Source organism: Amblyomma maculatum, chromosome 3 (genome assembly GCF_055883805.1).
Source record: "Amblyomma maculatum isolate TAMU_Amacu chromosome 3, ASM5588380v1, whole genome shotgun sequence".
NCBI classification, from domain to species: Eukaryota; Metazoa; Arthropoda; class Arachnida; order Ixodida; family Ixodidae; genus Amblyomma; species Amblyomma maculatum.
This window is the reverse complement of record NC_139346.1, coordinates 212,484,598-212,503,915: the sequence shown is the minus strand read 5'-3', so window position 1 is coordinate 212,503,915 and position 19,318 is coordinate 212,484,598. Positions and strand designations below refer to the sequence as shown.

Sequence of the window (19,318 nt, the reverse complement as noted above, 5' to 3'; positions counted from 1 at the left end):
TTTTTTGTGTCCCGTCTTCTTCGCGCAAGTATACGTAACCTTTCGTTGTTTTGGAAATGACGTCCAGAAAGTCGACTGTTATAGCAGTTTTCCTACATTCTATACAAGTAACAAGTAGCAAGTAACAAAAAGGGAAGATGTGAGACAACGAACATACCAAGAAAAAGAAGCATTAGCTTTTCTGCGGTAATTGTTTGTCTCATCATCATCATCATCATCATCCGGACTATACCAACTTCACGGCGAAACCACTCCCATTTTCCTCCAATTAACCCGGTCCTGTGCTTGCTGCATCCACTTGACCCCTGCAAACTTACTGACAGAAGGATCGCTGACGTGCTGCCGATAGTGAGACGAAATAAAAGAGAGAAAACCTTCAACGACACTACACGTTCATTGTTAAATAAGTCTTGATCACCATGGATTGTCGGTCTAGGATCTCATCCACCCACCTAATTTTCTGCCGCCCCTTGCTACGCTTTCCTTTTCTTGGGACCATCGGTTATCATCTCTTCGCACTACATGTCCTGCCCATACCCATTTCTTCTTAATTTCGAATAGAATGTTGGTAACTTGAGTTATTTCTCTGACCCACTCTGCACGCTTTCTATCTCTTAATGTTACACCTGCCATTTTCTGTTCCATAGCCCTCTGCGTTGTCCTCAGTTTAAGGAGAACTCTGTTCGTCAACCTCCGTGTTTCAGCCCCAAAGGTGAGCACCGGTAGGATGCTACTATTATACACTTTCCTTTTGAGTGATACCGGTAAGCTGCTAGTCATAATGTGCAAGTACCGTCCAAATGCGCTCCATTCTAATCTTATTCTCGTAGTTATTTTTTTTTTCGTGGCCCGGATCTGCGGTTACTACCTGTCCTAAGTAGACATATTCACCTTCCACTTCCAGCGCTTCGCTACCTATCTTAAACTGCTGTTCCTTTCACAGGCTGTTCAACATTATCCTAGTCTCCTGCATATTAATCTTCAGGTCAACATTTCTGCTTCTCATGTCTAGATCATTAACCATTAGTTGCAATTGGTCCCCTGACTTACTTAACAAGGAAATGCCATCAGCGAACCGCAGATTACTGTGATATTTTCAATCGACACTGATGTCTTTGAATGTACCCTCTAAACAAGCTGTAAATAGCACTGGAGAGATAGTGTCTCCTTGCATAACACCTTTCTTAACTTTAACTTTATCACTTTCTTCATGCAAAACTATGTTTGCTGTGCAGTCTTTAGATATATCTTGCAGTACTTTCACATATGACTCACCTACACCCTGATATCGCAATGCCTGCATGACTGCTGATGTTTGTCTAGCATTGTTTTTTAAAAAAAATGGCGTGTTTTCGCTTCCGATGACAACTCCTTTATTTTCATTTTTGTGCTACTCCTCGTCATATGCTCCCCATAAATTATGGGAAATGTATTGTTTTTTATAACTCAGCTCTTACGCATATTTTCCTGACTTTAGCGGCGTCGGCGTAACCAGTGGGCAGCTAAAGTGTAGTCCATAGACCATCCTATGACATTTGGCAGTGGCAAATCCGGGGGATAAAACTGTGTTCGGCCTCCCGTAACCCGTCATTGTCATTCGGATCTCATCCGGGATAGGATGCCCCTGGTAGCCGCGCTACTGAAATCATTGAAAGTATGGCAAGCATTGTGAATGATACTGCTCTGGCGCCTGGAGAGGGATATGGAGAGGTGGAAAAGGGGAAAGTGGAACTGTGTGGTGGAAGGTGGAGGAGGAGAGTAAGTGGGTAGGCGCCACCGGCGTTGTGAACGAAAAATCACTATCTCACCTCTGATATGTGGGAGTTGGCATGCCACATGGATTGCAGACATAGAAATGGTATAAATTACCACTCGAGTGTCCAACTGTCCACTTAGCAGCTATCAGATGATAAAGTGACATGGGAATCGAATCCGGGACACAGGTATACGAAGTCAGACATACAACATCTACGCCACGCGGGGACGTTCTGACGGCTTGGTTAAATAGGGCCTTTATAACGTTGTCGTGTGGTATTTTACATCATACGGCAGCTATACGACCGTATGTCACGTGCGTTTGAGATTACGTGTGAAGTGAAGGGGCACGGATTAAGGCAGCACTGGTTTAGCTACTAGCAATGTATATGAACGAGAATGCAAGTCGCGGGAAGCTGCCGACGGGAGCGATTAACGTGGTCGCACTGTGCCCTTAAAGGCTGCGGGAGCTTAAGGAATGCGCAAAATATTCCCGGTGAAATGTTTGCGCGGGAGAGTAACGCTCATACGTCGCCCACACGCCGCTCGAAACGAGGTCGTCGGAACACGGCCACGGCGCCTGCAGGTGTCATATAACAGTCAAGAAAGGGGAAGGGACTGAGCGCCATTCGAAGGAAGGTTATGGGGACAATATCGAGTAGGCTCGATCAAAGTGCATTATATAGAAATATAACATTGATTCATCATTAATGCCACCACGATAAAATTATGATGCTGACTTTCATTTTCTATTTTTTGTAACTATACTTGTTTCCGTGCTGAACCCGCTATTTTCTTTTCCCTGAATTGGCGTCATTACCACCACGATGCCGCTATGATGATGAATTGTTATTTTGTATTATATGTGTACCCAACTTGTTCCTTTGTATTGTCTCCTTTGTATCCACTCCTGCATGGGCCCGAGAAGGGCTTGCAGTATTTGTAAATAAATGAATAAAATATCTCTTTAAATGTTTCCCTCAGCATATCACAAAACTGAAGCACTTGGAGAGCCGCGCAGAAATTTCGCATTACCGAATATCGTAATCGTCGGCCAAAAAGTTTTTCTTTCTCTTCTGCGTTTCAATTCATTCCGATTACCTTCTAAGGCAACTGTACTCAAATCGAAATCGACCCATTTGTCATAATTTCGACCTCACCACGGTTTCAACGAAGGGAACATTGACGCTTATCGGTAGTATTGAGAACCTTTTCAGAACTCATTCCTGTGCTTTTTTGCGCAATTAATGCACATTTCGCAATCCATGCAGAGAGCTGCAAAGCAAGGTTGATGGGCGGGTGCGAAGATACACCTTTGTTTTTTAATAGCGCGACCATTGCTCACAAGGTGACTCATGTGACCTCGGATCGACGGCGCATAGGCTTTATGCGGTCTCATTGGACATCGTATTGGCTTGGTTGATAAGTTTACTGGGCAGTCAGAGAAAGAAACTGCATGCAGCTCTAGTCTTACGAACTGTGGCTGTTACTAAGCGAATGGCAAATAGCAGTTACTAAATTATTACAAGTCTACTCCATCTTCGGTGGTTCCTAAACATTGTACCATAATCATTTCCTCTTCAAGTTGTGAATCTATACATTTGCTTTCGCCTTATCATATGATAGCCATTTCGCTCAGCGCAAGTCCGTCCACGGTGGTGCAGTGGTTAGGGTGCTCAACTACTGTGCCCAAGAATGCAGGATTGATTCGCGGTCGGGATGGAGGCGGAAAGTTAGGCGCCCGTGTGCTGCGCAGTGTCACTTGCATGTTAAAGAACCCCAGAGGTCAAAATTTCCGGAACCCTTCACTGCGGCGTCTCTTAAAGCCTAAGTTACTTTAGGAAGTTAAATCTCATAAACCACGCCAAACCAAGTCCGCTAGACCAAATGCCCTGTTGAGTTTGTGGTCCATGGTGCTAAAGCCTCATCAGGATGTGTATTTCTTCAACTACGAATTTTTGTTCAAGCTGTATAGCTTTACTTCGCAGTCATATACTGCGCTTGGTGGACGATGTAAAAAGTAATTAACTTCTCTCTCTCTCTCTCTTTGGAGCTTCCTTTAAACATTGGAATCATTGGACCGAACCGCATCCCAGTCCACCCCCGTTCAGAAAGGGTCGAGCAAAGACAACAGACACGAGGTACAGAGCCGGTCGCACTCACCACATCCAGTGATTGGGTAGGAGGTCAGCAGCACCGACTTCGAGCTTTCCCCTGGTGGCCAGCACTCAATCTTGTGACCCAGAGGGCCGAAGATGCTGCTGGTGCGCTCGATCTTTAGCTGGATCCATTTGCTGCTGCAATTGCAGGACAGCCTGTTGTCGCTGATGAGCCTGCGCATGCAGTTTGGGCGGGCATGCGTGCCACTTAGTGAGTGCGTGGACAATGTATGATGCCCCAGTTCAGGTGCTTCAGCTTATTTCGATAGCAGATACCGGGGCAGCAAAAATCTTTTCCTTCCTTTATTATTTTTATTTTATTTTATTATAATAAAGAATGACTTACTACTACTACTACAATGTATGCGTGTATATATATATATATATATATATATATATATATACTATTATTATCATTAAAGACTTATTAGCTATATATTCTTGGCTTGAGGAAAAGTGTCAATACAGAAGTTGTAGATCACCTCGCAAAATGGCTAGGGTTTCCATCACGCTATGATTCGTAGCTCTATTTATTGGCTTTCAGAGAAAGCTGTTGTCACGTGATCAGTTGATATTAGACCATTCTCCAAGTGTGTGCACAAAGCTTCATCACAGAGAGCACTGTAAAGAAAATATGATTTTTTAAAATCTGGGACTCGTCTCGGGACTATAAATTGGAGCCGTCGTCCCAAGTAAGTTTTATTTTCTTGTATTGCGCTGGTGTGGCGCTGTGTTGGTAAAAACAAAAAAAAAAAAACACCTAAGTAAATGATAGATTGATGGAAACGACGTCTCTGGCCATTATTCGAGATCTACAACCTCACTAATTTCTCAATAAATAAATGTTAGACAATTAGGGTTTAGTAGTTAGCTAACCTTCGCTAACGAAAAAATATATATAGTGCAGACTAAGAAAAATGACAATGAACATTGTCATTTTTGTCATTGTCATATATTGCCATTGTCATATATATATATACCATACATTTTATTCAGGATAGTTTTAACGAGCAGCCGTGATGCTGTAAATGCATATTTTATTGAGATCTGTGAGCGCACAAATGTGGAAGAGAATGTTTGTTGGAGCATTATGTGCAACGGAGCGCACCACAGAGCTAGGGGTGGCTCTAGCAATGGCGGATATGACTGTGCTGCTGGGACCAGAGAGCTATTGGAATCCTTCGCCTTTCTGTCGCAATAAAGAAACGGGTCGGGAAGACCCGTACAAATCACGTACTACTACTACACATGGTGCAGTCGCATGCGGGGTCTTTAATCCGCTTGGCGGATGGAGGACTCGTTTTAAGGCGTAGTGTTCGTAGTATATGTAGCTGGACAGAGAAATAACTTCAGCTTTCTGGCACTATTAGTTTTGTTAGTTATTTGAAAGTGCATTCTGAACAATCACAAGGGCGTCAACACAGCGAGGACAATAAAAGGGTGCCTACTTGAGATGCACGGTGGCAGAAACACCATAACTATGGTCATATTCTCTCCGCGGAATTATGTCAGAGGCCGCCTTTTCAAACCTCACATTCAAGCGGCTTTCCTGTTCAGGCATATAAAAGCTGAATTCCAACCGAGACTCATCGCTCTATCTTGATCGTCTATGTTGCCCGGACAGCATTTCTTTGAGAACGGACCACTTCCGTAGTTTTTTAACGTAGGGTCTAGTTCAATGTTTTTTTTTGTTATTGTGGTTATTAAACAACATCGGCCGCGCCCGGGTGTCCTATAAGACGTCATTCCTTCAGCTTAGTTCTCTGGAGCGCGAATAAAAGGCTGTGAAGCCCCATTTATTTTCTCGGCTTTTCTCCTTACTGCGCCGCATAGCTTTTCTGTTTCTGATTTTAAGATTTTGTCTCCCTTTATGCGAGGAACTGGTTACACCGAAAGTACATGCTTAAAAGCCACTAGAAACGCTGTTTGGTGCTTGACCAGCAAACAAATGAATGCCGTAGCCCGCCTCCCCATTTTCCTAAGGTAAACACCTCCCATCCTTTCCGGAGAGGTGGTAAAGTATACTCACAGCTCGATCGTTTGCAATCCTTCGATGGCTGTCCACGCAATGGCTTCTATGTGGTTGGACCTGAGGTCACTGAAACGAAAGCCGAGGCGACCAAAATTGTAATCGCTAGTTTCAGGGAGCGTCGCGCCAGCCTCAGCCATAGCCAGCTATAGCGCCAACATAGCGCTCCGTTTTACAAGCATGCTTCTTTCTCCATCACCCGAGCGGGATAGTAGACCGACACTTCCTCGTGGTTCCAACCATTTCATCCAACCAATTCCAACCATTTCATCCTGCTATTTTGTTATTTCCCGCAAATCGAAAGGCTGCATTTTTCATGACGCAAGTAAACAGCAGATCGCTTGTCAGCCCCGCGGATGAATTCACGCAATCAGGCGCGAAAGTTATTGTGTTGCGCGTACCATTTGTTCAACAATACGCCTTTTTCACAACATGTGGCTCCCCTTCGCAGAGCGTGAAATTTCATTTGATACACAGAAAACTGTTGGATAGCGAATGCATGCAGCGCTGTTGAGGCCACTTCGGTCAGGCGCCAACTGCGCATGCAACGAGGCAGATGCGTGCTCGCCACCAGCTTGACTGCGCGTGCGTGTTAGAGACTTCTTTCAATCAAGGCAGTACGCGATAAGACATGTGGAGAGATGCGCATACGCAGAACGACACTGTCACAAAAACGTATTGAAAACGGACCTACGTAGTGGAAAGAAGCGTGGCAGACAGACCAAACTGGGTCAAATGGCACCCTCAAGACCTGGTAACAGTGGATTACTTAAACAGATGCAGAAATGCAAAAACGCCGAAGTGCTGAAATTACTATATATTCTATTGACCCTGAATCGTCTGAATATTGCGACGATGCAGGAAGTGATAAAATATGAAAAGCTTTCCTCACGTTTCGAAATGCTTACCAGTCTATTATGGAAGCGCACTAACTGGATTTGCCAACATATGGGGAAAAAAAAATACATGTATAAGGTGCAAGAGATACAGAGGGGTTAGAAGAGCAGTGGATGAATAAGCTAACCATGACAACAATATGGCATACTATGGCACCTGCAAGTTGTGTAATAGTCTTGAACTCTGTGTTAGTATGCACATGCTTGAGCATGTGTGCACAGGTATTCTAAAATTATCGACATTTGCTAATATCAATTATATAGTAATAGACATTCTTATCTGATATCCTAGCTTTTTATGATTATGCGGAGTGAAAGGCAGAAATGGCGAAATGCTATAGGTTCTCACCTCTTATTAGATGTCTCTACTACCTGAGAATATCGGTGAGTATATCACAGCTTCGGTGTGCCACATGCCAACTCATTAGATTATGTTTCGGCACACTCCACTCATTATATGATTGACAATTATCGGTTTTTTACTTTCATGTACAAACAGAACTCGATGAATGTAGAAATTACGTCTATTTTACTCACTCGCAAAAAAAAAAGCGTTAATAACAAGCACGGTGCTCGCGGTAAACAGGATTCACATACCGACCATGCCTATACTCTCGAGTTAGGCTTAGCAAAAATTTAACGCCTTCTTCTGTGACGTGCACGAATTATTTTCCCTGTAATTTGCAGCTGTACGGATAGCAAAATAACTTTCAAGAGGCAGGCATTTCACCTTGACTGATTCACAAGATCGACATGCAGTTGGTCTACAGCAGGGTCACCGTTGGCCGCGGCCTGTACCATATCTTTTTTCATCAATCACTCTGTTGAACAGCTAAGAACATCACCATGTTTATACAAGAATCAGCATCTGGACACGTCATCATCATTAGCAATAACAACAGTTACATTAAGTGCAACTCTGTAATCTTAGTCAACACCAGCATCCTCACACGACCAGAAGCAAAACCGAGTCAATCGCGGGATAAAGAACAGCTTTTTTTTTTTTTTTTATGGCTTTTATTGTGGCTCAGAGCGCATCGGGAGAGAGCGTGCAGAACACCTGTCTCAGGCCTGAGCCCTGTAGGAGAGTAAAAATTAGAAGCATTTGAGAGCCACTGATTGCTTGGAGAAAAAGATCTAGCTATGGTGACAATACTCTTTACAAAATGCTAACAGTTTGTCATTATATTGTGGACCGTGAACATTATAATTGCGAGCATTAAATTTGGTGACCTCACTGTGTGCGGTTATCGCAGAAACCGTCTGCAATCCTTGTCACAAGTCCTAGCAATCATCGACCGTCGTAAACAGGACGTCACAAATAAGAGTTCAAGCCGAGGAAATTGTCTTTCTTGTGCGGTGGATTTGTGACCAGCCATGCTGACATATATATTTAAGCCGGCAATACGCAAATTCTTCCTATTCGCTGCATTGTATTCGCTAATTTTCAACCTAAGCAAAGCTTTCGACCTTATCAATATTGAACTGCTGCTTAACTCAGATGGTGTGGAATCTCACCAGCTCTCTGCGAATGTTTTAAAATGTCATTTTTCGAACGCGTAACCAAAAAAAAAAAAAAAAAAACAAGAAAAAAAAGAAAAAAAAAAAACAAGAGGCGTACCCCGAGGGTGCAACTTGTCTACTTTTCAAGCAGTTTATTAAATGTATTGTAGACTGTGCTATGTATTCTTGTACGCAACAGTCTGCCAATGGCCTGAAGAGCTTTCACTTAGTGGGTCTCACAAGGAATGTTAACAAAATACAGATATATAGATGTAATATGCCAATAGCGCGCACGAAACGTCCTTATGTTTGACCGTGACAAAACAATGTCCATTTTTTCACTAGACCAAGCGGCTAGTACTGCATAAGTTGTTCATTTCTTGTCAATAAATCATCTGTCATCTACCATCTACAGTGTAAGTGGGAAACTATTAAGCACGTTGATGTTGTCCACACCTGGGGTGTGCATCTGCACTGTCATCGTACATTTAACGCCGAGATAAACAAGGTAATAAGTTTGCGTTTCCACGCGTTTGATATCATCACACGTAGAACAAGGTATTTTAGCTTGAAAGATTGCCTCTGGCTTGTATATAAAGCTTTTTCCAGATTGCATTTCAGCAGTGTGGTCTGGAAATATCTGACAAGTACACACTCTACCGAGATTTAACGCATGTAAAAACGCTTTTTTCTAATTCTGTATGATCGGTACTTTCCCAGACGATACTACTTCGGCTATAAGCGCGCCTGTTGCTGTCTTTTAAACATGCTGCACTCTCTTCACAGCACAAGTTGCGTGACGCTGTCTCATTGCAGAAATGTTTGTACAGTGCATGTGATTGTCCTGTGTTGGTGGGCACGTTTCTTTTCAGTTTCGTAGACCAAACACCCTCAGCTGTTGGCCATTCTATACTGTCATATTCAAGTGCATATACCCAACGATGCGCATTTAGCCCACTATTTGTAAGTCTGCCACGCTCAAACAGTCCGCTGGCTACATTTTGTTGTAAAATAGTTTGTCGCTCCGCAAGCTATTATCCCCCTTTAGGGATTTTGACAGTGAGACAGACAAATGTGTACATACAGATCGGCAGTTAAACAGAGGAACAAGTAGATCGACAGTCAGAAATATCAAGAGACTGATAGAGAGACAGACTGACGGATGATAGGCAGAGGCAGAGAGATATATCTATATTCAAACGTACAGACAGATTGATACGTAGATAGATATAGATAGTTAGATGGCAGTCAGACGGGCAGCTGCACCCAGATAGGCAAATAGATTGACCGCCATCAAGATCTACAGTCAGACAGATCGATGTATCGATAAATCGACAGTTATATCGAAGCACAAACAGATACATACATAGGTATAGATAGGGATAAATCAGCGGATATATAGATTGTTCGATCGACAAATAGGGTAGGTAGATACAAAACCAGTATATAAATTAATCGACAGATAAATAAACAAATTGATAAATAGATGGACAAAGATACACATTAATACATTGATAGGTAGGAGTCACTCAGGGAGAGATCGACAGAATGATACATCGTTAGATAGATTCAGACGGGGTGATGGACAGAGGACATATAGACAGAGAAAAAGGCAAACAGAAAGGCAAATAGATAGACAGACAGATAAACAATCGGCATTCCGTTTGAATATAAGAATGACCACTTGCCTAGTAAATAAACGTGTGCGGTTTACCCTCTTGAAATATTTTGATCCTATTTTCCTTTATAATGTGCATGCACCTGGCTTCTTTTTGAACAGCGGTTTAATTGTGTTGGCCTTGTTTCATTGCCCTACACTTTCTGTAATGAAACAGAACTGGAAGTGAAAAATTATATGAATGCTCGGACGATAACCCAGTGTGGTCAAAGCGATCGACTTCCGTCATTTTGCGTCAATTTCCTCCTCGGAGCGAGCGACAGGCATTGTGCTCCCCAGATTCCTTCCGCATGGGTCGGTTTTGATGCCGCAAGGACGACACAGTAATTCTGCTTCTGTATGCGGCAAGGGTTGCCAGCAAACCACGAAGACAGCCCACCCTTCGCCCGCCATGTCGCATTTGCTCTGGCGACACGCTGGCTGCCCCCGTTGCCGCTGCTTTATTGAGACCGCGGCTGCTCCCAGTGGAAATAAAAGACTGCCGAGGTTGTCGCCTTCGCGGAACGGAGCTTTCGTGATTGGCTTCGTTCCTCGCGCTTTGCCTATTACGCTTCATCTCCTCACTCCGAGGCTCCCTCTGCTGGCGAGGAAGGAGGCAGCCAAATTAATGAAAACAGCGGAGTCGACACAGAGCGCGGCTGCGGCAGATCGGGCCGTTCAATGTCAACCTAATGGAGGCGCTGTCAGCTGTTTCCCCAGCGGACTTATTTTCAAGGCCGCGTAAGAATTGATGCTTTCTCCGCGTGCGAGCACTTTTCCGCTTGTTGTTTGCGAAGGAAGCGAATTGTTTTCGGGAAGATGAAAACGCTTCGGCAGAAAAGGGCCATTCGGGAGTAAGACCGCTTCAACCCTTCATTCGCCTTTTGCTTCATCGCTACCAGGATTCGAGGTGAGTGCCCAGTATATTTAGCGGGACACGGAGATAGGTCGCTCGGAGCGACAGACGCACACGGGAGATATGCGGAGACAGAAAGGGAAATATACGACCGATAGCCGGAGCTTTTCCTAAGCCACCCTCCATTTTGTTAAAGTTGACGGGTTACAAAAAAAAGATAAATGAAGAACATTTTCCAATTTAGTTGTGCAGTTTGCAGCGCTTCGCGTAATAAAGCTCGAAAAGTAAACGGTCCGTGTTACAGGGAAATCAGGTATATTTCTTATACACGACCTGACATTCGATTCGAGCGTAGTTGACAGGACACCCTTTATTTTCATTTCGGCCCAGATTGATTGCCGAAAAGCAAAATAAATGAAAGGTTATGGGGTGAGCTTTGTAGTGCGTTTCGTACGTGAACTGGTTCGACGCAACGTCCTTGGTCAGTGACATTGAGAACTCGATATGCGTTGCGCCGACACTTCAGACGTCGGCGCTGTCAGAGAGCGATGACCATGAAAGTGAACTGCGAGATTTGACGACAGAGCCTGGCAGAATAACTTGGATCTGCCTAAAGATACGCCGTAGGCTGTCACGGGCGTAATGTAAACACGTCTAGGTTTAGCGTCAATATCTGCTGCAGCCCTGTCGTCTTTATTCTTTACGTCTTCTCTTGTTGACAGCTCAGTTTGCTCAAATAAAGCAGTTTTATCATAGCAGGATAAATTTTGGGAAGGCTGGATCACAAACGATGTCTGATGTTATTATATGATGTAAAAATAGTGTCCGCGCCGTGAGTCATTGTATCAGATACGCTTTAAGCAGTACCGTTTTCTTCAAGCCGCAAAGACGGTCTCTAAGCGACGTGACTGCGATGGGAGCCGAACTCCAGCCATAAATTCACGAGTCGCTCGCTGAAGACGACTTCATGAGAGAAAACAAAGGCGTTGTTGTGAATTTTCCGTTAAGCAACTCTGGCAGCATGACATATATAGAAAATGACGGTACTTTTACTTACATTTTCTGGATTCCTTGGTTGTACTGAAAGGCTTTTGGAGAGACGTACTTGAGGCCGCACTTGTGAATGGTCCTGTTCGGGAAATGGAATCGTGTGACAGATTTCAGACCCTCATTTTTTGGTGATATATCACTAGCGCGTGTTATCACAAAAAGCGGAAAGAAATTTGCTGCAGGGTTAAAAAATAAACGACCTTCTGGAAACATTTTATAACTTTACATCACACACACACACACACACACACACACACACACACACACACACACACACACACACACACACACACACACACACACACACACACACACACACACACACACACACACACACACACACACACACACACACACACACACACACACACACACACACACACACACACACACACACACACACACACACACACACACACACACACACACACACACACACACACACACACACACACACACACACACACACACACACACACACACACACACACACACACACACACACACACACACACACACACACACACACACACACACACACACGCACGCACGCACGCACGCACGCACACGCACGCACGCACGCACGCGCGCGCACACACACACACACACACACACACACACACACACACACACACACACACGTACACACATACACACACACACGCACGCACGCACGCACACACACACACACGCACATACGCGCACACACACACACACACACACACACACACACACACACACACACACACACACACACACACACACACACACACACACACACACACACACACACACACACACACACACACACACACACACACACACACACACACACACACACACACACACACACACACACACACACACACACACACACACACACACACACACACACACACACACACACACACACACACACACACACACACACACACACACGCGAGCACGCGCGCTAACTGTTACACTACAGTGTGTACTACCATTTTTTTCTCTGTCGAAATTTTTTATTTTAGCTGGTCGCAGAGTTTGACAGGATCAGGGATCAACGTTACTTATTGGGTTTCTATATTGAAACATAAAAGAAAAAGGCTAGCAGACACTGAAATAGGCTGGACGTTAAGGAAAGCCACATTATTATGTACGCTCAATGGTTAAAAAAAAAGAAAAAAAAAAGAAAGAGAGAGCATGAAGATTTAACCAGGGTGCTTTTCTGTGGCCCGCGCGTTATTAAACTGCGTACCGACTAGGAAACGCTTATTTGTAATAACTGATTGATAAACAAAGTTACTCAAGCTTTTAAAACATTTAAAAGCTGCTCCATGCGGAATATTCAGATAACTTTCAAGATTACTGCCTACAGTTTTATTCTTTCAGCTATTATCCAGTCCTGTCAAAAACTTGACTCGCCGTAAGTAAAGCACAGAGTATGCTGGTAAGGATACTGACATTTTTTTCCGAACACATCCGTTGTATTGCGTCAAGAAGGACATATGTAGGGAAGCACCACAGAAGGACCTGATTGTTTTTTTTTTTCGACGCTCTTGCATTCTTAGGCGCCGCGTTTAATCACCAATCTTGCCTTAAAAAGTGGGAGTGCCTGTGTTTGTACCATACCGCTGACAATTCATAGAGATGATAGTGCGTTCTTACATCTCCCTTAAAAATAGTTGGCTAATATGTACACATTCTTTAACATTTCGTATTCTTTTCGCGTATGCCCGTTTACTTTGCCCTCGCCTCGCCCTCTGTCATGACTTATATTATCAGCTGCCTCTGAAATGTATAGAGTTGTAGGTAACGCATGTCCTGTTGCCATTTGGTGTCTATACTGTCGGTTTCTGCGCTGTCTTCGCCAAGTACGTAGAAACCCTGGCAACATAATCGTCAGAACTCCAATTACCACTACATTGGGTAGACGGCAACTGGGATAATCACTAGAAGAGACAAACGCCCACGAGAAAAAAAAAAAAATGTACCAGCATTGCATAGTGGTAGTGCGCGATATTTGGAATTTAACGAGGCGCCCCGTGTTTCCGCGGAATTTTGTGAGTGTCAAGGTAGCGCACGAGCTCAGTGAGCTTGCCGTAATCTCCTAAATAACACGACATTGGAGGGGCGTCACGACGCTGCACACACAGCATTTTTCTTTCCGTTTATGCATTTCAGCTAGCTTTGTGCACCTAATGATCACAGCTAAGATCTTTCTCTAACTTCTTCGCAAGAAGAAGCACTGTCCTCAGTTGCCCCATTCGACAGCTAAGGCGATGCCGGAATGTACACGATCGTCGGGAAGGCTGTAGAGTCAAGGTCACGTTGCCAAGTGACTTAAAATGAAACCTATCTCTTCGGACTAAAGAGTATTTCGGAGGAGGGGGGGCAGAAAGTCTTTTCTTTTTTTTTTTTAAACCAAGATAAGCGAAGAAAAAGAAAGAGAAGGCCGTAGGTTAATCCGTGTGATCCGAACGACTGGCCCAGTTCCCTGGTGGCCTTAATGCCGGAGCTCGCTAACAAGCGCAAGACTCTTCATGGTACGCCTATTGAGCGCGGAGAACTTGTAATGTACGAGTTCGTAGTTTGGAGAAAAATGTATAAGGGTATATTTTTTTTCTTAATGATCAGGGAGCGGAAGCATGCTAGCATATAAGGACGTTTATTTTGTCTCGATGGCATCGCCGGATTCTCGCTTAAGCCGTTGAAGGAGACGAAACAAACCCCACGAAAGAGAAGCAGCGGCACTGACGACAAAGGGAGAAAAACTGTGGCAATACCGTAGAAAACATACAAAAGCGACAGACGAGCAGAGCTGAGCTCGGACTTAAGAGTATACATCCTACATATAACGGACGACGAGCGGACAGTCGCGCAAGACGAGCGATTCATCAGCATGACCGCTGCCAGAGCGCATAAAATTGTCCAGTGAGGGCGGAACAGTGCACTATACGACAACGAGCGAGTCGCAGCGAAGATTTGTCTTGCAGCTGCAGCAGCTCACGCCGGTCGTCGTAAAAGCGCAGAGGACGACGTCGACGACTATGGCGTCCTTCGACTTTACAGCCGCGGAGCCCCGGCTGTTTGCCGCCGTTCTACGTCCCCGGTATCTTCAAGACCGGGCCTTTCCTCACCACCGCCGTCGGCGTTTGACGTACGGATCGCTGCATTTTTTTTTTCTTCAATGGTGGCGTTAGAGTCGAGCCCGTGTGGGCGCCCGGCTAATCCGCCGGCTTATTCTTCCCCAAACTAAAGTACACGCATGGCCTACTTCGAAGCAGACTGCATCATAGCCGCAGCGTCCCTGTCTGCGTCTACGCTGCGCCGCAGAGTCCGTAAACCCCAAAGACGTCGCGTATATAGCCTCGGCTTTACGTACACACCGCGCTCATCTTATCTATTCAGAAGGCTGGCTTTACCTAAGCAGTGCATTCTAACCTGAAACTCGCCGGTTGCTGAAGCCTGGTCCTCTTCGCCCGTTCTTAAGCAAGATGACGTGGATGAAGGAGCCTGAGACCTCGACGCGTGTCGACTGTTGCGGCTGCTGGTTCCCGTCTCAAATTGAGCGCCCTGACGCTGCCTAGCCGCTCCTCTTGCTTGTTTAAATCTTGCGCAGTGCATGGCACCAAGATACATGATGCTCTTGATGTTAATTACCACGGATGGCCTCCATGAAAGCGTTTACTAGGAGGCACCGAAAAACTTTCCCACGTGAACTAACGAATGACGTCACTGTACAATTACTGCGTTCATCGGAATGAACTGGCTTGTAATTAAAGTAAGTAAAAAGTAAAACGCTATCCCGATGACTGTACAGAGTAACGGGAATTTCACTCTGTTGAGGTAATCGGAAAAACCTCAAAACGTTTGCGTTGACATAGGCTGTTTCGTTGTTATTGAAAGACGCTTTATCCAGCCTTACCGCATGCAACACATTTCTCGAGAACAAATTGGGTGTGCAGTTATAATGACGAGAAGACATGCTCCTTTGGGTGAATTCTAGAGCATTTTTGTACTTGTTGTTCTTTTAATGGCTCTTTCCTTGCCTTGAGCGTATTCTTTGCTGCTGATGTCTTATATGATCCACGGTTTTCTCACTCGGTCATACCTCCGGTTCACTTAACGTGCATGTTATTAATTTTACCGCCATACTATGTCTTGAGAAGCGGGTCGCGTAGTTTCGCGCATGCCCAGCAAACCCTAAACGTTGACAGAGTCTGCTCCGAAGCCAAGGTTTCAGCCTCGCATTGCAACGACGGGGGCGCTCACTATGCTGGAGTGTTGTCTTGTACCGCAAGGAGATTCATACAAAACATTCATATGCAACACACCGCTACCGATAAAAAGTTTATCTACAGGAGCAACTTGAATTACTTCGCTGAAATTTTTAAACTTTGAAGTAACTTACAATGTAGTAACTGTTTTCGAAAAAGCTTCGTTCGGGAGAAGTATTCTAAGAAAATTGCCAAACTTGCACAATGTCACGATCTCGCGGATACACTTTCACAAACTCGCATCTTAGTTCCATAAGCAGGCACTAAAACACATCCTTGAGCACTTAGAGCGAAAAAAAAAAGTGCATCGTAAAGGGACCCTGAAGTCAGCACTATTCATTTTTCTCCCAAAACTTAAGGGCGCGAAAAAAAAAACAAAAAAAAAAACAGCAACAACGCAAGAATGAAAACAGATTGACCGGCGTGTTATTTCTGTCGTGTCCTTTACGTCGAGAAGGCCATGAAGTTGCTGCATCAGCCTGCAATTATAAAATTTTGTTGTTCGCTTTCCTTCTTTCCTTCCCTTTTTTTTTACTTTGTTTAGCATCAACTGATGCATGTATCATATTTAGCGATGAGCACTTGAAATTTGATTTTGTTTTCGCGCCCGCTCAAACTTCTTGCTTTGATGGATACGTCGAAGTATGGTCTTCGTGAGCGCGTCCTTGAAGTAGGTAGCGGAGTAGTCTATAGTGTTAGCACTTCACTTCAGCGGCAGTTTTCTCAGCGAAATGGGATCTGGTGGTAGCATCTGTGTTTACTTTTATGGTCTCTTCAAGTTCATACGAAAGTGCCGTTTTTAGTTAAAGTTCTCGTTTTTTGCCACTTTAACGCGCTAATCGCACAGCACAAGGCAGTTTCAATTTTTCCTCCGTGTCGGTTTAGTAAGTATTGTAGTAATGTTTCACATGTAAAACGTTTTGCGAAACACGAATAGTCCGATAAGTGGCTTTAACGCAGCTACGACATTACAAGAGTGAAATTTTGACGGTACTAAAATTATCCGATTATTGGCAAATTCTCGCGCGTGCTCGCGCGCACAACAAACCGCAGTGCCGTGCGGGGGCGATCAAATATGAACGACAACTTAAACTCACTTCCAAGCATGACTTTGTAAGAAATATGAGTCCCGACACGCTGTCGAGACCGCTCACACAATTGCCAGCCACATGGATCTTACTGAATAGTCACACCTGGTAGAGGTTGCTGTTATTACTGACTGTCAGAAGGCGAACGCCATTTTTGGGTTGCGATGCACTTAACTGCAACGCCATATTATCCGAACTTAGTTGTCGCTGTAATCCGGGCCATACGTGAAAAGCTGAGTTGCTTTGGGACGTTAAACCCCACAAACAAACCAACCAACCATACGTGAAAAGTTTGCTGTCAAAAGTACGTTCGAGACTTTTTACCCTATCTATCTTAACACCCCCGCGCCATTTTTAGCATAGGTACGACCGTCTTTACACTGTTACACTGCAGTGTTTACCTATTTAGACTTTACTCACATATTGTTTTTTTGAATTTTAGATTGCGGGTCTTTTAAAATGAAACACATTTCTTCAGAATCAATGTTGCGGAATCAATTTGGCCGCACGTTAAGAAAGAAAAGCTGTTTTACAAGGCTAAATGATTCACATATAAAACCAAAATAGAACCGTAGTTACTTGAGAAGGAAATACAACATTTTTGTGACCTTCTGCGATGGTATTATTTTCAGACATTGGCCTGGTTTCAAAAGATGTTCTAGCTAAATCCTAAAACCTTGCTTGTAAGGAACCTTACTTGTTAAGTGATTAATATCTGTGAATCGGACAGTGACACGAGACCAATATATATGCGAAACCGCCACCAATGGAACGATTCAAACTAAACTATGCTGCAGTCATTCATGAGCAATGCCACTGAAACTGTCTAGACACTTATGCACAGGAGTGCGAAATGATTTCAAAATCATGCGTTCGCTGTGAAGTGAAGATGTTTTAGACAATTCAACTCTGCATAGCAACCAAGCGGATTTTTTCTTTGGTAAAATGTCGTTTTCTGCGCTATCTTGTTCAAAGTGTGATCGAAATAATAAAAAAAAGGAACTATGAGGAAAGATAATTCGGCACTGCTGTGAAAGTGCAGGCACGAGCATTTTTACTCACAGTGTCTTCAGGGAGGGATACCACTGCAGTTGAGTCTCGTTGAGCTCGACGAAGTTTATCTGGTGCTCGATGCTTCTGCAAAACGAACAAAACGCGAGATGTGAGTTGGACTGAATGGAACTAAAGTTGGCGACATGCAAGCCTCACTGCATGTTACTTAAGCGCTCGCAGATGACAACATCAGACGAGAAACCGTTCGAATCCGATACGAAATTACGTTTGTCCTGCGTCTATCGAACGCGTGCGCAGTTAGCTTGTGTAGCTTTTGACTGATAATTAGCCAAGCTTAGCGGTGTTTGCGATGCTAAGCTGAGTGGAGTTTTCTTTTGAATTCATGGACGCACGGCCAAGCATTTATTGCTGAAAGTTGGGTGCACCAGCCGCTGAATAAAAAACGAAGATCTGTTTCAGAAAGTGTCTTATCCTTCAGAGTTTGCTGTAGAAGGCAAGTCTAGCCACGGCACGCAGGCGTGCTGTTTATGCTTGCCTATTGAAAGTGACGTTTGCGAGGTTCAGAAGACAAAGGACTTCTATTGCAGCGATAAATAAAATCAGTGCATTTGTAATAAACAAGACAACATTACGAATGGCGGGCGTATACGATCAACAGAAACAAACTCTGTATTCTCAGTGACAAACCTGCACACACGTACTGCGATGGCCCTCGGTTTTGCGCGTACACATTTTGTACAGCATAGTGCTCAAGCGGTGTCGCGCTCGCAAGTGAAACGAGTCGACCTTTATGTTAATTGTCACTATATACAGAGCAGTGTCTCTTTCATGTTCGAATATTGCTGGAAACATTAGTTCCCGACTTCACGTTGTTGCCATGCGCGTCACCCTACGATTTGACCACCACCGGGAATGGCTCATGCAGCGTAGCTGTTTTCTTTGCGGGTCTTGGTATCACTGTATTGTATATTTTTCAGTACATTCAAAAGCACGAAAAGAATGCAGCGGTCCAGAAGGTGGAAAGGGCTCCTTATCGCATCGAAGCGGTC

At 44.2% G+C, this 19,318-nt stretch overlaps 1 protein-coding gene across 1 annotated transcript in view; it reads right to left on the bottom strand.

Annotated features, from left to right (window-relative positions):
* The window catches only part of LOC146197637 (high affinity nerve growth factor receptor-like), a 150,573-nt gene that overhangs the window by 33,339 nt on the left and 97,916 nt on the right, over window positions 1–19,318 (bottom strand). The window contains exons 2-5 of the mRNA XM_084599545.1: window positions 18,318–18,392; window positions 11,913–11,984; window positions 5,944–6,012; window positions 3,919–4,088 (exon numbers count right to left, since the gene is read on the bottom strand). Coding sequence (XP_084455671.1) covers window positions 3,919–4,088; window positions 5,944–6,012; window positions 11,913–11,984; window positions 18,318–18,392 — 386 coding nt within the window. The remainder of the gene's footprint in view (window positions 1–3,918; window positions 4,089–5,943; window positions 6,013–11,912; window positions 11,985–18,317; window positions 18,393–19,318) is intronic.